Source organism: Sebastes fasciatus, chromosome 8 (assembly GCF_043250625.1).
Source record: "Sebastes fasciatus isolate fSebFas1 chromosome 8, fSebFas1.pri, whole genome shotgun sequence".
Lineage (NCBI taxonomy): Eukaryota > Metazoa > Chordata > Actinopteri > Perciformes > Sebastidae > Sebastes > Sebastes fasciatus.
In genome coordinates, this window is record NC_133802.1 from 28,139,938 (window position 1) to 28,162,940 (window position 23,003).

The 23,003-nt window shown below is 43.1% G+C and overlaps 1 protein-coding gene across 1 annotated transcript; it reads left to right on the forward strand.

The window, feature by feature from the left end:
* The first annotated feature begins 1,855 nt into the window (after positions 1–1,855).
* Positions 1,856–21,951, forward strand: mbd6 (methyl-CpG binding domain protein 6). The gene is made up of 13 exons (XM_074644790.1): positions 1,856–2,106; positions 3,299–3,565; positions 4,883–5,022; positions 5,818–5,920; positions 6,601–6,772; positions 8,424–10,835; positions 12,189–13,192; positions 13,539–13,647; positions 13,830–13,975; positions 14,775–15,542; positions 16,701–16,753; positions 16,967–17,033; positions 18,980–21,951. The coding sequence occupies exons 3-13, from the start codon at positions 4,907–4,909 to the stop codon at positions 19,049–19,051; spliced, it is 5,022 nt and encodes a 1,673-aa protein (XP_074500891.1). The 5' UTR covers positions 1,856–2,106; positions 3,299–3,565; positions 4,883–4,906; the 3' UTR covers positions 19,052–21,951.
* Positions 21,952–23,003: the final 1,052 nt, after the last annotated feature.

The window sequence follows — 23,003 nt, forward strand, 5'->3', positions numbered from 1 at the left end:
TGTTGCTATTTCGTCGCAATTCCGTCAAAATGTGCTAAAACGGAGCGTTTCAGACGGAGCGGCAAATACAGGTATATTCAGGCCGACAGTATGAGGAAAATAAAGTTGTTTTTTTAACATTGCAGCATGTAAACATGTTCCAGTAGAAACACAAAATACAAGTATGAACCTGAAAAAAGAGCACAATATGGGCTTTAATACATTGTGCACTTTAAAATACTTATGTAATTGGGTATGTCTTATTTAATATCTGTATATCTTGATAAACGGTGTGTTATCTGGGCTTAAATTCAATGTAGACAGGGTGCTTATGAGTCCATTTATAGTGAGCTGCAGACACGTATCCCGGCCTGTTATTATTCTGTCATTATCATGTCCTCTATCAAGGAGCTCAGCACTGATGTCTGTCTGGAACACTACAAAGGTCCCGTTGCATGTCGGGTACAATATAGTGATGGGAATTCCGGCTCTTTGTAGTGAGCCAGATCATTTGGCTCAGCTCACCAATAAGAGCCGGCTCTTTCGGCTCCCAAATGGCTCTTCGTTTTACCACTTCTGCCTTTTATAATTCAGACAAATTTAGCGCTGTTTTGACCTATGATTAGTATGTGTGCACATATATCACTTAAACTATTCAATATAATTATACTAAACTATATAATTTCCAGAATATCATAATTTTACATGCTGCTTTCGTTTCCGACTGTCACGCATCTTGTCTGCTATTCGCGCATCACACTCCTTTCTCTTTCTCTCCTCCACTCCCTCCTGCTCTGTACCTGTAGACCGTCAGCGTGCCGTGGCGTCGCCATTCGAGAAACGGAGCGTCACAACGCCCGCTCCTCATTTGCATAAAGTTGAGGGCTAGTCTACTTTATGCAAAACATGGGCGTCCGACGCGACTCGCCGCCTCTCGAAACTCCCGAGAATCTTTTAAAATAAACATTGTCGATCCAAAATAAAGACAGATTTAGCAACTGCACGGCTTATTTCTCGACTCAAATGTTTTCAGACACACATTTCGGTGAAATATTTTCGTGAAATAAGAGAAAGTTTCCAAACGAGCCTCCATGCTGGTCTGATTTGAAATCCGGGAGAGGACAGCCCCACAAGGGAAAGCGTTTGTCCAATCAGGTGCAGCCGGGAAGTATTTGAAATAAAGCTGGGAAAACATCACCGCCCAGTATTGGTCAATCATGTATCGTGTCACCGCCTAGCGGCACGTCCACCAAGCGTCCAATGTTGGGAAGCGTCGCGTCCCCTCGCGATAAAAAACGCCCCTGTGGACACGTACCATTAGATAGATAGATAGATTGATAGTAACTTTATTGATCCCGAGGGAAATTCAAGTTTCCAGCATCACAGTTCCATAGTGCAAAACATGTTAGTAAAAAGGCAGTAAAAAAGTTAGTAGTGCAAAGTACAAAAAAATACCAGATATAAAAATACAAGGAGATGAAGAAAAACTGTTAAAACTGAATATAGTGCAGGGTAACAGCTGTGATACACGACTAATAAAAAGTGCAGAAGAGACTGTTAAAAAGGAGTATAATGCAGGGTAACTCCAGTAGCTTAGTCTATGAAAGTGCACTGTGTGCATTATTATCTGTCCTGCAGACTGTCCTCCTTTGCCCCCCACCCTCCCCAGAGAGGTGTTGTACAGTTTGGTGGCTCGGGGGACGAAGGACTTCCTGAGTCTGTCTGTGGAGCACTTTGGGAGCAGCAGCCTGCCGCTAAACGAGCTCTTCTGTTTGGTGATGACGGCGTCGTTATCGTTCACTTAAAAAGAGCCGGCTCTTTGAACCGGCTCGTTCTCAACCAACTCATCACTAGTACAATACTCCCAGAGCTGCTCACTGCGCATGCGCGGCAAGAAAAACTCCATTATTTTTTTTTGCTCTGAATCTGTAAAAAAAAAAAAACAGTGGGAAACTGTGAATTTGGGATTTTACATGGATCGTTATGGTTTCTGTCGGGAATATATAAATATCTGAATGCTAACTCGCTTTAAGCAGAGCAGAGACGGAAACAACATCGGCTGGATAGACTGAGCACCGGGAGCATCGGGACATCCTTCAGTCGAGTTGGGACACTCCAGAGAATCAAGTAAATTACACTCAGTTAGCTTAGCTGCTAACAGCTAACTAGCCTAGCAGCTAACAGCTAGCCTAGCCTAGCTGTTAGCCTAGCTGCTAGCTGTTAGCATCCCGGGCGCAGTAAACTGAAGCGTTATTGGTCTTTGTTTTTAAAATCGGACGTTTTGCATAAACCTCTGAGCGCTGATTGATCGGCGCTAAAACGCGGTTTTAATGATGGTATTGTTTATTTTACGGGTTATTTATTAAAGTATTTGCCGTTTTCAAAACATTCTCCGGCTAGTCTGTTGAACTAGCCGCTAGTTAGCCGTTAGTCCAGCCGTTAGTCTAGCCGTTAGTCCAGCAGTTATCTAGCCGTTAGTCCAGCCGTTAGTCTAGCTGTTAGTCCAGCAGTTATCTAGCCGTTAGTTAGCCGTTAGTCCAGCAGTTATCTAGCCGTTAGTCCAGCCGGTAGCTAGCCGTTAGTCCAGCCGGTAGCTAGCCGTTAGTCCAGCCGTTAAACTAGCAGTTAGTCTAGCCGTTTGCTAGCCGATAGCTCAGATTCTCCCGCGAGCCAGACTCCAAAACTTCGTGAGCTTGACGCAGAGAAAAAGGTTGAAAGGTCCTGCTGCTAACATTTTAACGTTAGCCAACTGGCTGTCAAATAAGTACACATTCATAGTTTTTTATGGTGCAGCAGTGTTGGTGTCTGACTCGTTTCTTGTAAACCGTAGCTTAGAGTTTAGTGCGCTTGACAGCTGTCACGACAACATAGTACAAAGTAAGCTTGTTAGCTTAGCTTTTAGCTTAGCTGTTAGCTTGTCGTTGTACCAGGTTGTGTAGTTTAGTAGTAGTAGTAGAGGTGTTGTTGCATGGCTGCACACTGCACATGTGTCGACTCAAGCTCAACTACTATTTCCACTTTTCATGTCTCCGGCTTGTTGGCTTGTTTGTTGTTCGGCAGACAGCTGCTCATATTGTAACGTTAGCTAAACATCCAGTAAACCACGGGGCCTATCCAAACACACCCTCCCACTTCAAAGTACCCGCAGCTTTGCTCAGAAGTTCTTTTTGAGAGAGAGAGCAATGCATCTGATGTGATCAAATTAAATTAAAAGTATGCTTGGATCACACAAACTGCAGGAAAATGGTTTATTATATGTGTTATGTATGCTGGTTGTCCCTGTCAGATTACATAATCCACCTCCCACCTTTCTTTGCAGGCTCTCCATCCTCATCCAAGACCCTACTCTGATGTGAACTGACACCCTCATCCTCAAGACCCTACTCTGATGTGAACTGAACAACTACATCTGCGAGAGTCATCCTTTTTAAATTGAGGATCTGCCTCATAGCAGAGGAAAACTCCAGGTGTTTGGGGCATCGAGTCAGGTTTTACTGGCAGTCTGTGTGCTTCTAACCCACCAGCATGTACATTGGACAGTGGATACCCTAGCCAAAACAGATCGTGGCTTCTCAAAGATGACAAGGTATGCTAAATGTGCTTCACTTATTCTATTTTTTGTAACTTAATCTTGACAGCAAACCAAAACCTTTTTTCTTTTGCAGTGGCCACACCCAGTGGTGATATGTTTATACCATATTTTGGGTTTTAAATGTTAACATTCTGCAGACGCTTGAACACATGCATAAGTAAATGTTGTGCACTTTGCCTGAACTTTGCCAATACCTTTTATTAGCAGCCCTTATTGTATAGCATTCTTCATGACTCTGTTAATCCTAGGCGTGATGTCATCATGGTTACATTTTGTAATATTTTATTTGAGTTTGACGTTGACATGTGGTGCTGTGTGATCAGATAAACATGACCCATACATTTGGCATGCAGGTTAGAACACTGATATCCCAAAGATTTCACTGCAGACTCAGAGACATTCGTTCATCCATTTTATGCATGCATGTGTTTACTTATTTAGTGTCCCACAGTGAGGCACAACAAACTACACTGATACATGCAACTAACTATAGCTGTATGTAGGGATGCACCGATACTGGAACGGCTATCGGGCCGATACTGACTCAAATAGGTGGATTGGATATCGGTGACAGCGGGACTGATCTATTAGATACAATTCTATGTTTATATACTTTACAAATTATATACTGAATTTTTTATTTCTGTGTAAGTTTTGACCAATTTGTTGCTGAACCAATTTGACTGGTTCACACACTTGAATTATAATTCCTGTCAATTCTGAAGATTTTTTACCAAGTTGCTGGAGCTCGATTTATTATATACAATTCAGTAAATTTATATTAATGTATTTATTTTTTACATTCTGCTTTACAAAGTTAGGAAAGCAATGTTTAAGTCAAGCCGGATGTTGCCTTACACATAAAAGAATGATCGCTATCAGTATTGGGACTGAAAAAGTCGCATCCCCAGTTGCATGTATACATACATTTTTAAAAGTATCAGTATTAACTACTGTTAGTATTAGTAGTTCAGCTGGCTTGTGAGCCTTTGCTGATTTTGGCCCATAAAAATAAACTTGACTATTTTAAACTGGTAAAGTGTCATTCCAAAATTATATTTAGATGTAATACCGACTATAAATTTAGTTTTGAATACTCCTGTCGCCGTAGGACGTCTTTAGTCTGTAACTTAAAAAAGGAAACATCGACATTTAAGAAAATGACAGTGACTTTTCAAATACAGAACGATGGTTTTCTGGCAATATGAATATATAATAAATTAAAGCAAAACCCTGGGGTCTTTAAACAAATGTAACTTCATTTTATGGGATTAAAGAAAAGCTGTATCAATACTTTGTTGCTCTTCCAAGGTGCTGGCAGGCCGCAGCTACAAAATGATGGGAGGCAGTGAGACTGTCAGTGGGGACAGGGATGGGGTCCACACCGCTGCAATACACGTCCCCATCGGCTGGCAGAGGAGAGTGGAGGGCGGGCAGGTGATCTATGTCAGGTGGGTTGGTTCAGTTGAATAGAAAGCATATGCAGACTTATTGCTGATGTTGATTAATATTTGGAGAAAGGATGAAGGCATATAAAATGTAAACATGCATGAATTTGTATGTGTGTGTATCATTTATTCTGGAGAAATAGGATTAGGAATGCTGGTTTTGCCAACATTTGGAGAGATATTACAAAGAAGAGTGTGGCTTCAGGTTTATTTAGAAATTTGCATGAAGATGCATTTTTTTTTTTCAATACAGTTTTTGATTTGCCTTATTTGCCTTGGCCAGCTCAGATTAGAAAAGTTTATAATCGAGGCAAATGTTTTCATCACCACAAATATCCTGTGGGCTGGAGAATCTGTTCTTTTTACTTGACTTTAGTTGTACAATTTTTCTTATCATACTTTCTATATGCTGGAGTTGCGTTACATAGTCTGTTCTTAATTAAGATTTCCCAGATCCAAGACAGGATTTTTCTACATTTAAATCTTTTTTAAAAAAAATTTTTAATCTACATTTCTAATTTCTAAATTGTGTTCTCATTTAAATTACCTGGGATAAAATGGCAGTCAGACTGTCTGAAGCAGCCATGTAAAACATCTTTCAGTTTGTATACGCAGCCCTGTAGATGGCTGCAAGAGCTGGAAACTTAAATTTCAATGTGATTTTAAACATGGAGATCTAGGGGTGTGTTCAGCTTTTCAGCATAGAACATTGCTGTGATGTGAACATATCTTTGTTCATATCTTTTCTGTTTCCTTTGAGTTTTCTGTGACAGTCTGTCCCTTTCTTCTGTTTGATAGTCCCAGTGACACTGCCCTGTCCTCTCTGGATGAGGTCAAGTCCTATCTGTTGACTGATGGCACCTGCAAATGTGGTCTTGAGTGTCCACTGATCATCCATAAGGTAAAGTTGATCTCTAAGTTTTAAATTGGTTTGTGTCGTGTGTGTCTGTGCATACAGTATATTCCCATATTATCTGATCTTCTGAGTTTTCAGATTTAATAACTCATTTGTACTTGAATGTGCATTTATACACATATTTTAACAGCATGGTGATTTTTAACCTCTTCAAACTCACCTGATCAGTGTGATGGGTTAGTTTCATTTGTTCGGGCACTGTGGATATCAAACACAACACCGTTTTTTTTTTTTTTTATAGCAATGTGTTTTGATATTACTGTAGAAAACATGACTTAAACTAGTTTCTAATATCAGATGTTGTGTTTGTATAAAGAAGTTGTAAAATTGAATTAAATTCATGGTGATCTTCAAGTAGTATAGTACTTATTGAAAGCAGCACTGGAAGGTTTTTGTTACTGTATGAAGGAGCTGCAGGCATGTGACATCCCCACAAGTGTTGAATTAAATATCTATGACTAACTAAGTTTGTCCAACTGTGTGGAATCATGGCTAACCTTTTCTTCATAAAAATGTGAGTGCACATATTCTGCAAATAGCAATCATCCTTGTGTGACTATGTACGTCATGAGTGTAAAATACTCCCATTTTAACTTTCCTAAATTTGCTGAAATGTTATGCAAAGAGTTCTCTCTGAATTCTCTCTTTTATCTGGCGTCCTGCAGGTTTTCAACTTCACTGTGGGCGTGAAGGTGGAGCAGCACAACCAGCCGTTAGGCAAAGCAGAGCAGGACATGACCAAACTGTGTAACCACCGCAGGAAAGTGGTAGCGATGGCTGCTCTGTGTCGGAGTATGCAGGCCTCACAGCTGCCCTTTGCCAACCTTCATCATCCAGGTAAGTTTTTAAGCATTGAGACACACTACTCCTGTACCTGTCAACTATCAAACATTGTGTAAAAAACATGAACAAATCTATTAAAATAGCTTTCCTATATTAATTTCTACAGATTTACTAAATAGATGTTGATCAGCATCATCATTATTTTTTTAAGGTTCATCTAGTTCATGTAAAATCTGTACTTTTCCACCAGATCTTCTAATATTGGGTTGAGTGTGTTGTGTGCGTACTAGTACTCACCTCATGTAGAGGGCTGCTATGGGACTATGATCTCACAGGTCCCACAGGACCCAACACAAATTTACTCTGTTGTGTGTGGGAGCGCTTTGTCAGTATCATCATCGTTATGGGATTGAATTGAAGATGAAATTTAATTTATGAGAGGCTGTTATTATTGGGCTTAACCATGCATGTAAATGCACTGTCCTCCAGTAAAACACATGCCTCCAAAATACAGCATCAGATGTTTCCGTTTAGTTTCTGCCTCGCTCTCTTGTCTCCCATTTCCTTTCTCTCTCTCTCTCTCTGAAGTCTTACGTTTTACCATCTGGTTTGTGTCTGTTATATGATAATCAACTGACATGCTCCATATCCATGTTTAGATACACTTTTATGGATTTAGTTTGAAGCAGTAGGAACTGAAAGAGCTAAATGTGTCTTATTTCCCTGTGGGAAGGGTCAGACAGATTAGAAAACATTTTTGATTGTGTGTGTGATCAGAATCACCACAGGAGTGGGCGGGAGTGGGATGGGGTTTCTGTCAGAGCAGTCAGCGATGGTCTGAAATCCTGCGGGAGCTGGTGGGTGTGGGATTGAACAAACGAGTGCTGGTCAGTGCAGCAGCTGTCAGCCACGCGGAATAGAAAAAGACATTCAGCAAAAATTATGAGGTGTGTTTGGTGGACGCTTTGTTTGTTCAGATTTGCAGGAATTTATATCCAACAGTATATTTGCAGAATTACAGAATAGTTCTATCATTGTGGTCCTTAGTCTTCATCATCATTAGAAAATGTTCTATTTCTTTGCAATGGGCACTGCGCTGTTCTGTGGCTTACAGTATGACCGGCCAGGATTACTTCTGTTGCGCGTGTCGTACATTGTTAAATGCCACTTTTGGCCAAGTTAGTGAGTAAGTTAAAGTAACAGTGAATGCGTTCTTTTCCTCCCTGTCTGCCTGTCTTGTATCTGGGACCAAGAGCTGATAGAGTTGCGTTATATTCGAGAGATAACCTTTTTTACTCCCCCTCTACCGTGACTTTGTGTATGGAGCCTCCATGCAAAATGGTGATGTACGTCCCTGTGTGACCGGTGGCGGGCATCGGCCACTATCAAAGCCCAGTTCCGTCGATAACGATAGTTTGTCAATCGTCCTATCGGTGCCGATTAATCGATCTACATCTAATTTCAAAGGTAGGGTCCGTAAGACTGAGCATGGCCTCAAGATTGAGCACCAATTACCTCAAGCATTAAAATCAAACCTCAAAATGTTCCTTGGCAGAACATGGCAGAATTTTAATTCTCAGTAATTAGTTTATAGGCTGTATGCAAGACCTTTTATGAAAGTGACTTCACAATAACCCATATTTCAATGCTGTCATATTTAGTAATAGTCAATTTAGTAAATGCTTTGTGTGTGTGTCACTTTCAGAGATGAGCAGTGGAGTGGACAGCCGCCATCCAAAGCGAGCGCTCATGGAGCGGGAAGAAGAGGACCATGGCATTTACCATCCCAAACTCCATTCGGTCCCAGCTCGACCCCACGGCAACCTCCACATAAACCCCTGTGCCAGCCCCAAATCCTCCCACCAGTTTATTTACCCTTACAATGGTTCTTCCCCTGTCCTTCACACAGCCACAAACTCTCACCATCCCCTAGATGCTTTGAGAAGGCTTCACCATCCTCCTCCTCATCCTGCCTCCTCCAGCTCTTCCTCCACCTCCTCATACTCGGCGTACAGCGCTGCCCAGAGATCACCCCGCACCCCCACACCTCAAGGTCAAAGAACGCCCAAAACCCCAGAGACTCCGGGTTCTCCTCGGCTCGGGCCCCTCTCTACGCCTCCACCCTCTTCCCCTATGACCATGGGTGGAGGAGGAAGAGGAGCACAGACTCATCATCCTCATGGTGTCATTGTGGGAGGCTCCCCCCTCTCTCCCACTCCCTCCCTCTCTCCCTCTTTCCATAACATGAACTGTGTGTCTCCTCACCAGCGGTCCCGCCACCCTTCAGCCTCTCCTTCCCCGCTCTCTGATCAGGGAGGGGGCTCAGCGGCTGCAGGAGGAGGACTGATGGGAAGTAACTTGTCTCAGAGGAGGAAATCCACCTCTTCCTCTCCACACTCCCCTCTCCCCGGTGGCTCCCCGAACCCCAGCCCCCACTTCCCCAAGTACAAGCTGGAAGACATCTTGGAGCAGTTTAAGAACTCAGGCAACAGCAACACTAATAACCACCACCACCTGATCCCTACTAACCCTTCCTTACTGACCAACCAAAGCAGTAGCAACCCTAACGCTCTCTCCTCGAAGCCCTCAAAGAGTACCATGAGTCCGATTCCTAGCGCAGGACCACCAGGTTTTGGGTTGAACTCCGCAGGGACTTCTAGTTTACCTCTGGGGCCGTTTCTGAACCACCACCACAGCCATCAGGGCAAGCTGCCACACCCGGCGTCTTTCCCTGCGAGTAGCCTGCTCTCTGCGGCTGCCAAGGCTCAGCTGGCTAACCAGATAACCCAAGGCCAGAGCTCGAAGGTGGGCAGCAACCCGGTGAGCTTGCCCTCTTCTCTGGAGGTCTTGAAAGAGGCACAGCAGTCATCAAAGGTAACAAACAGCACTTTACATAACAGCCACCCTCCCTCCTCCAGTGCTTCTACTAGACATCCCCATCCCTCCCTCGCAGCAGCCTCCTCCGTCCTTTTTCCTCCATCCCACTCTCTGGCCCAGTCCCTGGCTTCCTCCTCGCCCCACCTGCCTTCCACAACAGAACGCAACGCGTCGCACAGGAAGAGGCAACGGCGATCTCCCACAGTGCTCAGCATGCTAAGAGACACACAGCAGCTGGCTAATGGGCCACGGAAGACCCCACCAGGAGATGCCGTTTCTGCTACAGTTATCAACCTATCCTCCTCTTCCTCTTCCTTCCCCTCCTCCTCGCACTCCTCCTCTACCTCAGCTGTGCAGAACCAGAATGCTGTCTTGTTAGAAAACCATCATCATCTCCTCCCCGGGCAGACGCCAAGGCTGCCTGCTCCCCGACAAACGGCACACTTCACCAGGCCTCCCAGACAAACAGAGGCTCTGGATTTCACTACAGGCCTGACGCCTACACCTCTTGGCTTGGATCCTCCAACCCAGCCTCTGTCTGCCCTGTTGCACCTGCTCAGCGTGCAGAACGCGCAGGCCTCAGCTTCAGCTCAGCCAGGATCTGTGTCTATTGAAGGAGGTGGACACACTAATAAACAGAGCCCCAGACGGTCACCATCTTCTCCCGCCCCTCATCCTAACTTCAGGCACACACAAATTCGGTCACCATGCCGAACCAGAAACACTAATCCTCTTCCCTCGGTGCTACAGCCGCTCTCTCCTCCCCCGACTTCGTCTCACTTCAGATCAGTGCAGTCTCCATCGCGTTCTCAGTCTACTAGATCAAGTCCTCTACAGAGACATTCTCCTTCTTCTACAGTGCTGCACAACTCAAATTTAGCTTTACACAACAGCAGCAGCCCATCCCAGTACACGTTCCCGACTCCCTCAGACAAGCATCACTCAACTGAGAATCACATTCCTACAATAGACTCTGTTTCCCATGCACCATTGAGGGAAGCCTCACCACAGGGCGCTGTGGCAAGGGAGATTGGTGGTAACAGCATATGTACATCAGTGGACCTGAGTCATTCTCAAGGCAGTGTTTCTATGGCGATACCCAGCTCCCCGAAGCCTCTTGATCTTAGCAACCACGTCCTGGCCCTTCTCGCAGCATCTTCCACCGTACCTCAGGGGGAGGGCAGCTCCTCCGACCGTACCACGGATGCTGTGATGTCTTCTCAAGGAAATCCCACTGCAGGTAAGATATGTTTCAGTCTGAAGTGTGTTTTTAGTTTTGAAGGTTTAAGCTTAACTTTTGAATACATATTGAAGTAATAAGGTTTGTAGAGCTTTGCAGTATACTGAAAATGTACCCATATAGACATCGGGATACTCTCACAACTTGTGTTCATTCAAGTCTGATTAATATGAACGATGTGTCATAAGGTCTCCCTTTTAAATCAGGCTTTACTGATGATTGTATCTCTTAGGATGGTTCAGGGCAAGGGGTACAAATCTTTACTCATGGTTGCACCTAGGGCTGGGCGATATGGCTTATAAATAATATCTCTATATTGTTAGGCTATATCGCGATATACAATATATATTGCAATATTTTCATATTTTCTCTAAAATAAGATAACTGTTTGATTTAACCCTTTGATGTGTATGATCATACCAGCGTGATCATTCTAGCAAACTGAAGTAAACTAGTAATCTGAACTCTGAGGTGGTGTACTGTCGTATTGAAGTGAGATTGGTCTGTGAAGTTTGACTAATTAATCGCACAATTGAAATTACATTTTTCATCAATTTTATTTATTACTTAATATTTATTCATTTTGTTTTATTGAAATTATGTGAAATGACATTCACTGGAAGATAAAATAAGTCAGTTCTTGGTTGCTTTTATTTTGAAGCCAGTTCTTACACGCTCTTACCGTAATGCTTAGTATATACACTTACCGCAAAACAACGTGGGGGCCAGTTTGACCGTCTTTTTTGTAGTGGAGGCTGGCATCTTCCATCACCGTTTCCGACCTCAATACTCGCTTTGGCGCTTCACCTCTTCCGCTCTCTCCAGGGTCTTTCTCTGTTCCCTGCCTCCATCCAGACACAAAAACACATGCCCCGATACGTGCATCCATGCTCATACGCCACACACACTCTCCCAGGAGAGTGTGTGTGTGATAGGGAGAGAGCCGCAGGAGAAGCAAAACGCCAGAACGAGTCTCATGCTGGCAGCTTAAAAAAATAATGACATTTAATATTTGTGCTTGATGTTCGCGATATAGTAATTTACTACATCCCACGTAGAACAAGCTGCAATACATCGAGTATATTCGTTATATCGCCCACCCCTAGTTGCACCCTTTATGGGTGAATTGATGTGAGTGCACATGTTTATTGATGTGTTATTGCTATCTTGTAACTGTAATGCTGTTTTGTAGCCAACTATCAGCGCTCAATGCTGTACCAGAGTCAATCACCAGAGTTAAATCCTGTGTAAAACACTGCATACTGCTCAGCTCAAGACCCCTTGTATACAATGTGTTTATTGCATTGATAAGTCAGCCTGAACAGATGTAAATGATTCATGTCTGTCCCACAGGGCCAGAGGAGCCTAGATGTGTTGACCCGAAGGTCTCCGTAGTGACCAAATCTCCAGCAGCCACGAGCCCCGGGCCCGCTATCTCCTCTCGTCTCGGGGATAATCCCAGTCCTCATACACCTTCGGCTGTGGGCGACTCAACCTCTCCCTTACCTCTGGCAGAGGCCTTCCCCTTCATGAACCAAGAGCAGCTGCTTCAGCTGCTGTCATCCACAGGAGGTCTACCATCCCTCCTGGACCCTACAGTCCTTGCTTCCTTGCCCTTAGGGGGGTTGTGGTTGGGAGGGCAACATGCACAGATACCCCCTGCCAATGCTACACCACAACCTCCACAGACTCTTGCAGAGCAGCAGCATTCAGAGCAGCAGTTGCTGATGCAACAACAAGAGACACAGCAGCAAAACCAGGATCAACAACATAAGCAACAGCAGATAAACAACAATCCTCTGTTTCCCTTGTTGCCCTTGTTGAGTGGTGCACAAGGGGAGCTACCTTTGAACCTTCTGGGCCTGCTAAACCCGCTCCCACACCCAGGCTCAACCCATACCCCAGGACAGGAAGCTGATTTAGGGCTGACAGAAAAACCTAGCCTCCAGGCTCTGCTTATGGCCTCCTTGTTGCTCGGGCAACAGCATGGGCCTTTGTTACCTCTATCTGGGCTGGGTCAGTTGAGCCAGGTCAGCTTGGAAGTTCCGCAGCACATCCCCACCACACTGGAGGGCCTCACGTTGGATAAGACCTCCGGCCTCCTGGATCCATCAACCCTATCGGGCGCAGGGCTCTTGGAGGTCGCCCAGGGCCTCCTCCCCATCCCTCCAGGAGCTGAGGGTTCCATACAAGCCCTGCAGTCTCTGCTCCTATCTGCCGCTCTTCCTCCTCCCCACGCAGCCTTCCTGCCCCTCAGCCCCGCCCTGCTCTCTGCTGCCCTGAGCTCTGCCGAGCTCCACCCGTCTCCCCACTCCCAGTTAGCTCCTGCACAGCAAACCCAACATACCCAACCTCAGGTAGGCTCCCCTATCTCCTATAGCTTTTTCCTCTGTGCTCCTCCTAGTTTCCCTAGAAAGTCCTATAAGCTCTTTTCCTTAACTGCTGCATTGTCATTCCCTGCTTTAGTTGCTTATTTTCCCCAAAAACCCAACAACCAACAATTTTCCTTTACAGCTAAAATATGTTTTTCCCTAAACTATTTTCAAATGAAGGCCTCCTCAAACTACATGGTTTGTTTGTATCTCTGTATTTCTTCGACCCCATCTCTACCTTTTTTTTTTTCTTTGATTCGCTCTTGTAATTTGTTTTCCTGAAACTCTAACTAAACTCCTCATCGGTCCTCTACTGTACTCGACTCTTCAGGTACCTACTGATGCTGGTGTTGACACCCTCATCCCCCTCTCTCTCCAAGGCAAGGACAACCCCATCCTCCAACAGTTACTGCCCACTTTGCTTAACTCTGCCGTTTTAGGTGAGTTGGTCCCCACCCTGTGTAACACTTCTTTCTAAAGATTGAACTCGGTATATTAGGAATAAATACAATTTTACCATTTAAAATTACAAACTGTTCTCAGTATTAAAATGTTAAACATTGCGGGCATTCTGTAGCAGCAGGTCATTATATCAGTGTATCTATGAAATGTGTCTTTGTAGGGGATCTTTCTGGCCTCGCAGGCCTCCACAACATGTTGGGGATTGGAGCAGGTTCCATCCTTCTACCCCCAGTCCAGAACTCTGCTTTGGGCATGCCTCTTCTGCATGGTCACGATGGAGCTATCAACTTGCTCAACAACATCCAGGTAGGTAACTGGCATGTAGCTTAGTGGATAAAACATTCAGGGAAAAGGCCCAGACACACCAAACCGAATCTCAAAGAACTAGTGGTGACAAAGATTGACTGTTGCGTTGCCTCACGTCGCCTGTGTCGTGGCCAAAAAGTTGCACTCAGACACACCACAAAGTCTACAGCCAACAGCCAACTACCACATACCTTCTGCGCCTGCGTCAGATGTAATAACTCTCCACACCAGCAGGCAACGTTAGTCTGTATTCATCATTCAAAAAGGGAACCGGAAAGACCGAGGACGGCGGATATACAAGCCGTTGTTATGATACGTGCATGAAATTAAACAGTGTTTGCTGAACATTTTCTCACCACTTAGCTTCATTCCAGATGTCGTTGTGGAAATATCTGTGTATTGAAGGATCAGATGAGCTGAAGATGAAAAATGAGAAGAGCCTTCTGTGCGTGTTCTCTTGACTTTACTCTCTTGCTTGCTTTCCTCACTTCCGTTTCTCTTCTCGTGCACTGATTCGCGCAAGCTGAACAGCCAATCAGAGTGATTTCTCTCACCGACGGGCTCCGCCGTCGATTCAACATGCTGAATCGTCCCAAAAAACTCGGACACGGGCAAACTGGATGGTGCGGGACACACCGCAAAAACTAGATCGACAGACGCTCACCGACGGCCTGAAAATATCTGTGGATAATTTTCTTTTGAATTGTTTTGCATCAATGAGAAAATGCACCGTTTGGTCCTTAACATTTCTTTTGGGATCTTTGACTGTTAATTGATTGCCTCAACTTTTTTCCTACAGCTAAACCTTGCACCACACTCGGAAGGAGAGAAGCCAATGTCATTGCAGGAAACACAAAGCCCTGCCCCACAGGAAGACATTCCAGCCAGTCATATGGCTCCCGAAGTGGTTCCCAGTCCTGTTCCTGCTCCAGTTTCAGCTCCTGCCCATGAACACAACCCACCCCCACAGCGGGTATCTGAGGGCAGGTCTGTTATCGACCCTTACACCTCTTTCATGGATACCATTTATACCTCCTTCCTTCAAGTCAATGCTAAAGAGCAGGAAGGCAGAGCCCACATGGGGCCGTCTGACCCCACTTCACCCTTCTGTGCCTTACCACCGGTTTCTTTCCCCGTGGATCACCATACCCCATCCACCCCAATCCCAACTCTGCCCCAGGCAAGTGCCCCATTCTCTCTCAGCCCACGTCGGGCCTGTTCCCTCCACAACCCAGACTTATCCCGACTCAGCTTGGAAGCAGCAGCCCATTCCCCGGCCCAGGGGACACCCAAACCCACTGAGGATGGGCCTACGTCACCCTTACAAAGGAAACCGTTTATGGTAGAGGGACATACTCACCCAGAGCCTCCTCTGCCATCCATATACTTTGAGGAGGCTAAGACAGACTGTACAGGGCCTGCTGCGGCTGTGTGCCCCTATGTGGAGGCAGGGGTAGATAGGCAGGGGCATCTTCCCCATGCGGGGTACCTCAGTCCCAGGGATGGATGCAGTGGGAGGCCCAATGAGGAGAAGGCTGGGACGTTGCTGCACAACGAACAGGGAAGGGTGAGTGCCTTTAAACTTATAAACAAAATGTTATATCACAAAGTGGGACTAACTGGACTTGGAGCGCGTCTGTGACTACGGGTCACAGAGCGGTACTGGTGCAGCTGTAGGATTTCCTCCCGGTGAAGTGAGTGCTCGCAGGATCAGGATATTTCACACGTTTAGAGAGCTTGTAATTGCAGTCTCCAGTGTGGCAGCAGCGCACTGGTTCAGCCTCAGAACACAATTAAAACGGCCGTGAGAAGTCATCTGTCTGCGGCAAAGACTACTGAAAAAAAAATCATTCATCTGCTTTGTGTGTGTTGACATGAAAAGTAACCGCCCGGTCGGTGTTGTCTCTGTTCATCTTGTCTCTTAGTGCCCTTATAAATGCATAATCTATAAGCTTGTTCTGTAGCCTATATTAATTATTAAAAAAATACAAATACACACACAATTGGCGCGGCCGTTGTGTGTGCCACTGTCTCAGTCCGTAGTCCAAAACTCAAGATTTATTGAAAAAGTATAGATGTAATCATTTCCAAAATTCACAACATTTTCTGCTTCAGTCCATATTTGTTGGTGTTTAGCCTTTCAAAAACAACATTTTCACTGCGGTCAAAAACAGTTTGGTCTCCCACTTGCTGCCACACACACAAAGGAAGGCTGGCACCTGTGTTAACGGACATTTGAAGCTTCATTCGAAAAAAAAACCTCAATAGAAGCTTTGAATTAAAAAAAAAAACGACATTAGGTTCAACCCTAGTGGCTCGGTCCGAGCCACTTTGTTTGGTTCCCATTTACCGAGCCAGGTCTGTGTATGAACACCAGATGTTATCAGCGCACACACAGAGCGGACAGCTAGCGGACCTTCAGTGAGGTCGCTAAAATTGACAAAAAGTGTTGGATTAGAATCACAGACTCCACCTTTGAATAGACCGATGTCTTATTATATTTAACAATGAAAATTCAAAATGACAGTCAACGAGAAAGTGTAACACAACCACTGAGTGGGACTGCATAGTTATCCTGCTGAGAAATCTGAATTTAGTTTGCTATGGACCAAAGACTGTAAAAAAAGAGGAATGTAGCATTGTGACTGACTTTGACATTTTTTATGCCACTGATCCCTGTAGATGATTTTTATTATAATTGTGATTTCTGATTTTACCTCCCAAGGATCAAGCGGGAGCAGCGGGTGGAGCCAGAAGAGGAAGGAAAAGGAAACAAACGTAAGTTCCTGTGTTAACAGTTTATTTCTCAGACACGCTCTAGACAGGGAATCGCATGGATAAATCAATTTCCAGTGAAAACCAAAGTGGCGCCGGTCTCAAGACCTGGCACTGTAAGGAATCAAAGCCGTTTCATAACAACTGTCCTGTCAGGTTTATTTGATTATATGCTGCTGTATTGAGTATTAATGTGGTTCTCACTTTGTGTATCAGGCTACAGAATGTGTTAGAAGACTTCAGAGACATGGATGCTACAGCACTAGAGGAAACCAAGGCTACGGTGAGACCTAGCTCCCCCTCACTGACTCACACATCTATTGGTTTCATTATAACTCTCACTTGTATTATTGAGCTGTTTTGAGTAATTTCTAAGCCACCTGTCTTTCTTTAAAGCACGGCCTGTTATTTCTCCAGTTGTTGTACACAAATATGTTGCTGGTACTTTTCCAACAGCTTGGAATATTTTAGCGCCTGATCCCATGACTTCTCCTCTAGCACCACCATGAGGTTCACATTTGTGGTTTTGAGTGAAATGTCTTGACAACTATTGAATGAATTATCTTGAAATCTGGTCCAGACATTCACATTCCCCTTCAGGATGAATTTTAATAATGTTGGCGATTCCTTAAACTTTTCATCTAGCATCAGCACTTTGGTTTATGACCAAATGCCTGCAAAACTTTTTATCAGCCTCAGCTTTACTTTGTTTTTAATAGTAATTAGCAAACTGAGATGGTGAACACATAGTAAACGTACCTGCCAAAGCATCCTGCATGTCAGCATTGTTATTGTGAGCGTGTTAGCATTTAAAGTACCAAGAGATACAAGTTAATGTAATCCTGTGATATTTTTACATCAAAGGGCTGCTGTACCACTCCCTTTATATGTTGTTCCAAGGGTGTAGAAGTACCACAGCAATTCCAGCTTAGCACAAACAATGTCATTAAAAAAAGAAATGTCAATAAAAATATTTTCAAAAGATTAAAAAAAACAACATTTGAAGCAAAAAGCAGCATTTGAGAAATCAATCTCACCACAATGTCCCTTTTAGTTGAGTGTTGTTTTAGTAGCTTTCCATAATACCACATTATCTTCTTCTGCACATTTAGTTGCCCAGTTGTCATTAGGGCTGTCAAAATTGGCAAAAAATTACGTTCGAATATTCGTTGTAAAACAAAAAACATACGTTCGAATTATTAGAATATCTATTTTGTCCTAACTGGCTGCGAGTGACACAGCACTGCACAGCGCGCTGTTTTGAGCTGAACTTCTGTTGCACGCCCTGTTTCTATTTATTCCCGTCGCTCTGTGAAAGCACCGCAACGGACGAGGAACGGCTGATTTGTGGAGTTGAAATGAGATACCTCCTCGTTTCACTTCAAAAACCTAAATAAGGTGACAGCTGGCTAAATGGAGATCATCGGAAAGCTTCCTACTTGTTGTCGGCTATATTGTAAGTCATTTCCAGTAAATATCACAATATGTGTTTCATCTTTCAAGCGGTCATGTCTCGAGTCTGATCTTGAGCACACAGCTGATGGGTACGTGGTTTGTGTTTACATGACGTAACGCTTGCTGAGAGGACACGGTGTCTCTCTCTGTGGCCGAGTTCTCTCCATCATTACGGTTATTGTTGAATCATCCCTCGTTACGCTCAACCTAACGTTACATTTCATTTTCAATTAATGAAAGTCACGTTTAATGAAATGGACGTTGTGTGATTTCCGTCATGCGGTGCATTCAGTGTGCGTGAGGGAGACAGCCGCGGTAGTGCTGCTTTTTTTCTTCTTTTTTTCACAATCAAATAATAATTTGAATACACAAATATTCTAATTTATAATATTCACTGACAGCCCAGTTGTCATGCAATTGTATTTCCATTTTTAGGACTTGTTGCCTTTTAAAAGCTGAGGGTCAAAGTTCATTCATGATCTTCGAAACAGTAGTTGAGAAAACAAAAAAACACCTTAACATGGCCTTAGTGGGAGATTGTTTTCTCAACTGCTGGAAGGACTTTTAACCTGAAAAAGCAGTGTGATTGCTAAAAAAGGCTAAAAGGTTTGAGGGTCAGTATTCTGTGTCTTACTTGGCACTCTGGGGTTTGCTGAAGAGAAAGCTTTTTTGTTCCATGGTGGGAATGATGGTGCACTTCTCACTGCGGTGGTAAACTCATTCCACCACTGGGTGGCTGACTGTAATTTCTCTCTCTGTGTGTCTTTGCTCCAGACGGCACTGCTGAAGCCTGAGAGGTCAGTCCGCGGCAGGAGGCGACGAGGCGCCAGGTCTCAGAGGCAGTGATTGGTGGAGGGAGCTGTAAGTCAGAGCTGTTCACCAATCAGAGGCAGCCAGACGCCTCTTCTTTCCCGCCCTCCATCTCTTCACCATCTTCACCACTGTTTAGACCTTTCTTTTTTCTAATTCAACTGCACTAATATTAATGCCGTTGTCATGTCAACCATCGTTATGGCAACCACTATGAAAAAACACATAGGAGAGAGATCTAGTCTGAAAAGTTAATTTATAAAAAAAATTGTAAAAAAACAAAAACATTGAAGATAAATTTTGTGGCTACTTTTTCACTTAGGTCTTCTCTTAGGTCTAGTTCACAAAATAATGGTTGCTTCACTTTGTGATCAGAGATCTGTTAAATGTGGTTGGTGTTAGAATTATATCAATGAGAAAACAGAAAAAACAAGAGTACTGTTTTCTTCTCATCAGTGTATAACTGTGAGTCAGGACGAAGCCCAACTACTTGAACGATGCTCTCTGTTGAAAGTGTGTCAGTCTGCGTGTGGATGTGTGTGTGTGTGTGTCTTTTTATGTGTGTGTGTGTGTTGGACAACAGTGCTGTTGCTGAGCCCCTCACTGTCCGACCGTTAGTGGAATTTAATTTCATTCTAGTGAACGAGACCCTGTCTGTTTGCAGAGACACACAGTGGTTGTATGTCAAAGAAATGTTTTGAAGGGTTTTCAGAAGGTGCTGGAAGAGAATATACAGTAAGAAGGAACAGACTTGAGTTTTATTTTTTCTTTCACAGTATAAAATATGTTTTTATATTGGACAAGCCGAGGAAATGATGTCCACCGTATCAGGTTTCATGAATCAGTTTACATCAACCGCTGGTCACAGAAAATACCGTTTTTATCATGATTCCACGTGTCCTGTGAGCTGCTCCTTAATGGTTCGCACATCACTAATTATTTTATCAACTAAGAAAACGTTAATTTAAAGGAGAACAACGGGCATTTTTAAAACATTGATATTATTCTGCAGGCTATATAAAATGATGGAAAAAAATACTGCAACTTGCTCATGTACGCGCCGGAAAACCACAAGGTGGTAGCGTCATCACGGAAAACAGTAACTGCCAGTCAGTGGTGATATGAATTGAGTATAGAATATCAACATTTGCATTATAAATAAACATGCTGTCACTTTCTGAAACTATTTTATGTTAACAATAGAGCTGTCAATTGATTAAATCATTTAATCACACATTTTTTATCTGTTCAAAATGTACCTTAAAGGGAGATTTGTCAATTTAATACTCTTATCAACATGGGAGTGGACAAATATGCTGCTTTATGCAAATCTATGTATATATTTATTATTGGAAATCAATTACCAACACAAAACAATGACAAATATTGTCCAGAAACCCTCACAGGTACTGCATTTAGCATAAAAAATATGCTCAACTCATAACATGGCAAACTCGAGCACAACAGTCAACAACAGCTGTCAGTGTGTCAGTGTGCTGACTTGACTATGACTTGCCCAAAACAATGTGATCACAAAGTGGGCATGTCTGTAAAGAGGAGACTCGTGGGTACCCATAGAACCCATTTTTATTCACATATCTTAAGGTCAGAGTTCAAGGGACCCCTTTGAAAATGACCGTGACAGTTTTTCCTCGCCAAAATGTAGCACAAGTTTGGAGTGTTATTTAGCCTCCTTGGTACTGATGGATTCCTTAGGTTTCACGTGATACCAGCATCTTCACTCTAGCTTTAAAACTGAGTCCCCTACAACCTCCGAGAGGTCGATTGCATTAATGTGTTGAATAAATTAGTAGCGTTAAAACAAATTTGCATTAATGACAGCCCTATTGTTAACATAGAAGAGTTTCAGAAAGTGACAACATGTTTATTTATATTGCAAATGTTGAAATTCTATACTCCATTCATATCGCCACTGACAGGCAGTTACTGTTTACTTGATCACGCTGCCACCTTGTGGTTTCCCGCCGTGTCCTCGCAATATGCGCGTACATGAGCAAGTTGCAGTATTTTTTCCATCATGTTATACAGCCTTCAGAATACTATTCTTAAAAAATGTCTGTTGTTTCCGTTTAAACTTCTTTTGTACAACTCTTTGAATCATGTCATAACACGTCAGGATACCCCCGACCGGTCAGGAAAATGAAGTGAATCTGACAACATCCGTTTTTTGACGTTTGCAAGGTCCACAACAAATAATTCAGAAAAACTTTGAGCACCATTTGTCACATTTTGGCAACCCACTTCATTCGTCGCTGTGAAGAATTACATGTAGCTGTGGTGTGATGGAGACTATTTAATGTCCGTTGATCCAACACCCACCCAAAACTTTCACCGCCCAGCCGGGAGATAAATGTCTGGAAAAGGTTTTGAATTTCAAGAAGGAATATTTGCAGGAATCAGGAGGTTAATACAAAGTACAGTATGTCCTTTGATTGGTTGAACGAATGGCTGGACAACGTAAACACAGGGAGCGATGACGTCTTACGTGGATCTGTTGAGCCCGTGTGTTACTGTGGATAATAATATCTTCCCTCTGTCTCCTCATGTCACTGTTTGAGCTCTCCTCCACACACTGCCCTGCCCCAAGAGTACTGGCATCTCTTGCTGTATTTAAACAAAACAAAAAAGAATAAAGAAAAGTGAAAAAGAAAGCAGATTATGCAATTTCTACACTTGGAGATTTGTACATATGTACAGTTAATGTGTTTTATTTTGATTTTATATTGTTAGAGAAAGAGACAAGAGAAAAACAATGAATTGTGAATTTTTCTGGGAATTGTAATTAAGTATTTTTCTCATTCTACCCCTTGCTTTCAATACTTATGTTTAAAAAGACGATTAAATTGTGGACTGTAGCTTTCTTTTTTATATGGGAGTCTTTTTTATTTAATATTAAACTATTTACAGAAAATGTACCTTGTGTTGATTTCTCTTCTGAAAAGGATGTTAAACATGTAGTGATGCAGTTTCTAGGTAATTTGCCTTTAACTCTCACACATTGTCGTATTGAACATGGGCATAACATTGTTTGCTGTTACTACAAAAAATAACAAGATATTAGTTTTGAATAATGTGAATGCTAGCACTAGCTGAGTCAAGGTTAGCTGTGTGAAATAACTGAAAGGGTTAGTTTTTTGCAGTGGGGTTGTATGTATACTGTGTTCTGCGAGTTAAAATTACGGCTTCTGTGAATGGAGTCTAGTTTTACCAAAATTTGAATGTTCTCATTTGAATACATAAGGAACACCACCGTGAAGCTACAGAATGATATAGAAACCAGGGCTGTCAATCGATAAAATATAAAATATTTAATCGTGATTAATCACACATTTATCTGTTCAAAATGTACCTTAAAGGGAGATTTGTCAAGTATTTAATACTCTTATCAACATGGGAGTGGACAAATATGCTGCTTTATGCAAATGTATGTATATATGTATTATTGGAAATCAATTAACAACACAAAACAATGACAAATATTGTCCAGAAACCCTCACAGGTACTGCATTTAGCATAAAAAATATACTCAAATCATAAGCCCAACAGGCAACAACTGCTGTCAGTGTGCTGACTTGACTATGACTTGCCCCAAACTGCATGTGATTATCATAAAGTGGGCATGTCTGTAAAGGGGAGACTCGTGGGTACCCATAGAACCCATTTTCATTCACATATCATGAGGTCAGATGTCAAGGGACCTATTTGAAAATGAACATTCCAGTTTTTCCTCGCCAAATTTAACGCAAGTTTGATGCGTTATATAACCTCCTTCCCGACAAGCTAGTATGGCATGGTTGGTACCAATGGATTCTTTAGGTTTTCAAGTTTATCTTCACTCTAGCTTTAAAACCGAGTCCCCTACAACCTAGAAATCACAAGTAATGCGTTAAAGAAATTAGTAGCGTTAAAACAAATTTGCGGTAACATGTTATCATGTTAATTTTGACAGCCCTAATATAAACCTCAA

What these genes read in the sequence shown, in the direction of transcription:
- mbd6 (XM_074644790.1), top strand. Translation starts at nt 4,907, where the DNA reads ATGATGGGAGGCAGTGAGACTGTCAGTGGGGACAGGGATGGGGTCCAC. An exon ending in GTCCACTGATCATCCATAAG is followed by an intron (nt 5,921 to 6,600) that starts GTAAAGTTGATC and finishes GGCGTCCTGCAG; the next exon opens with GTTTTCAACTTCACTGTGGG. An exon ending in TAGAGGAAACCAAGGCTACG is followed by an intron (nt 17,034 to 18,979) that starts GTGAGACCTAGC and finishes TCTTTGCTCCAG; the next exon opens with ACGGCACTGCTGAAGCCTGA.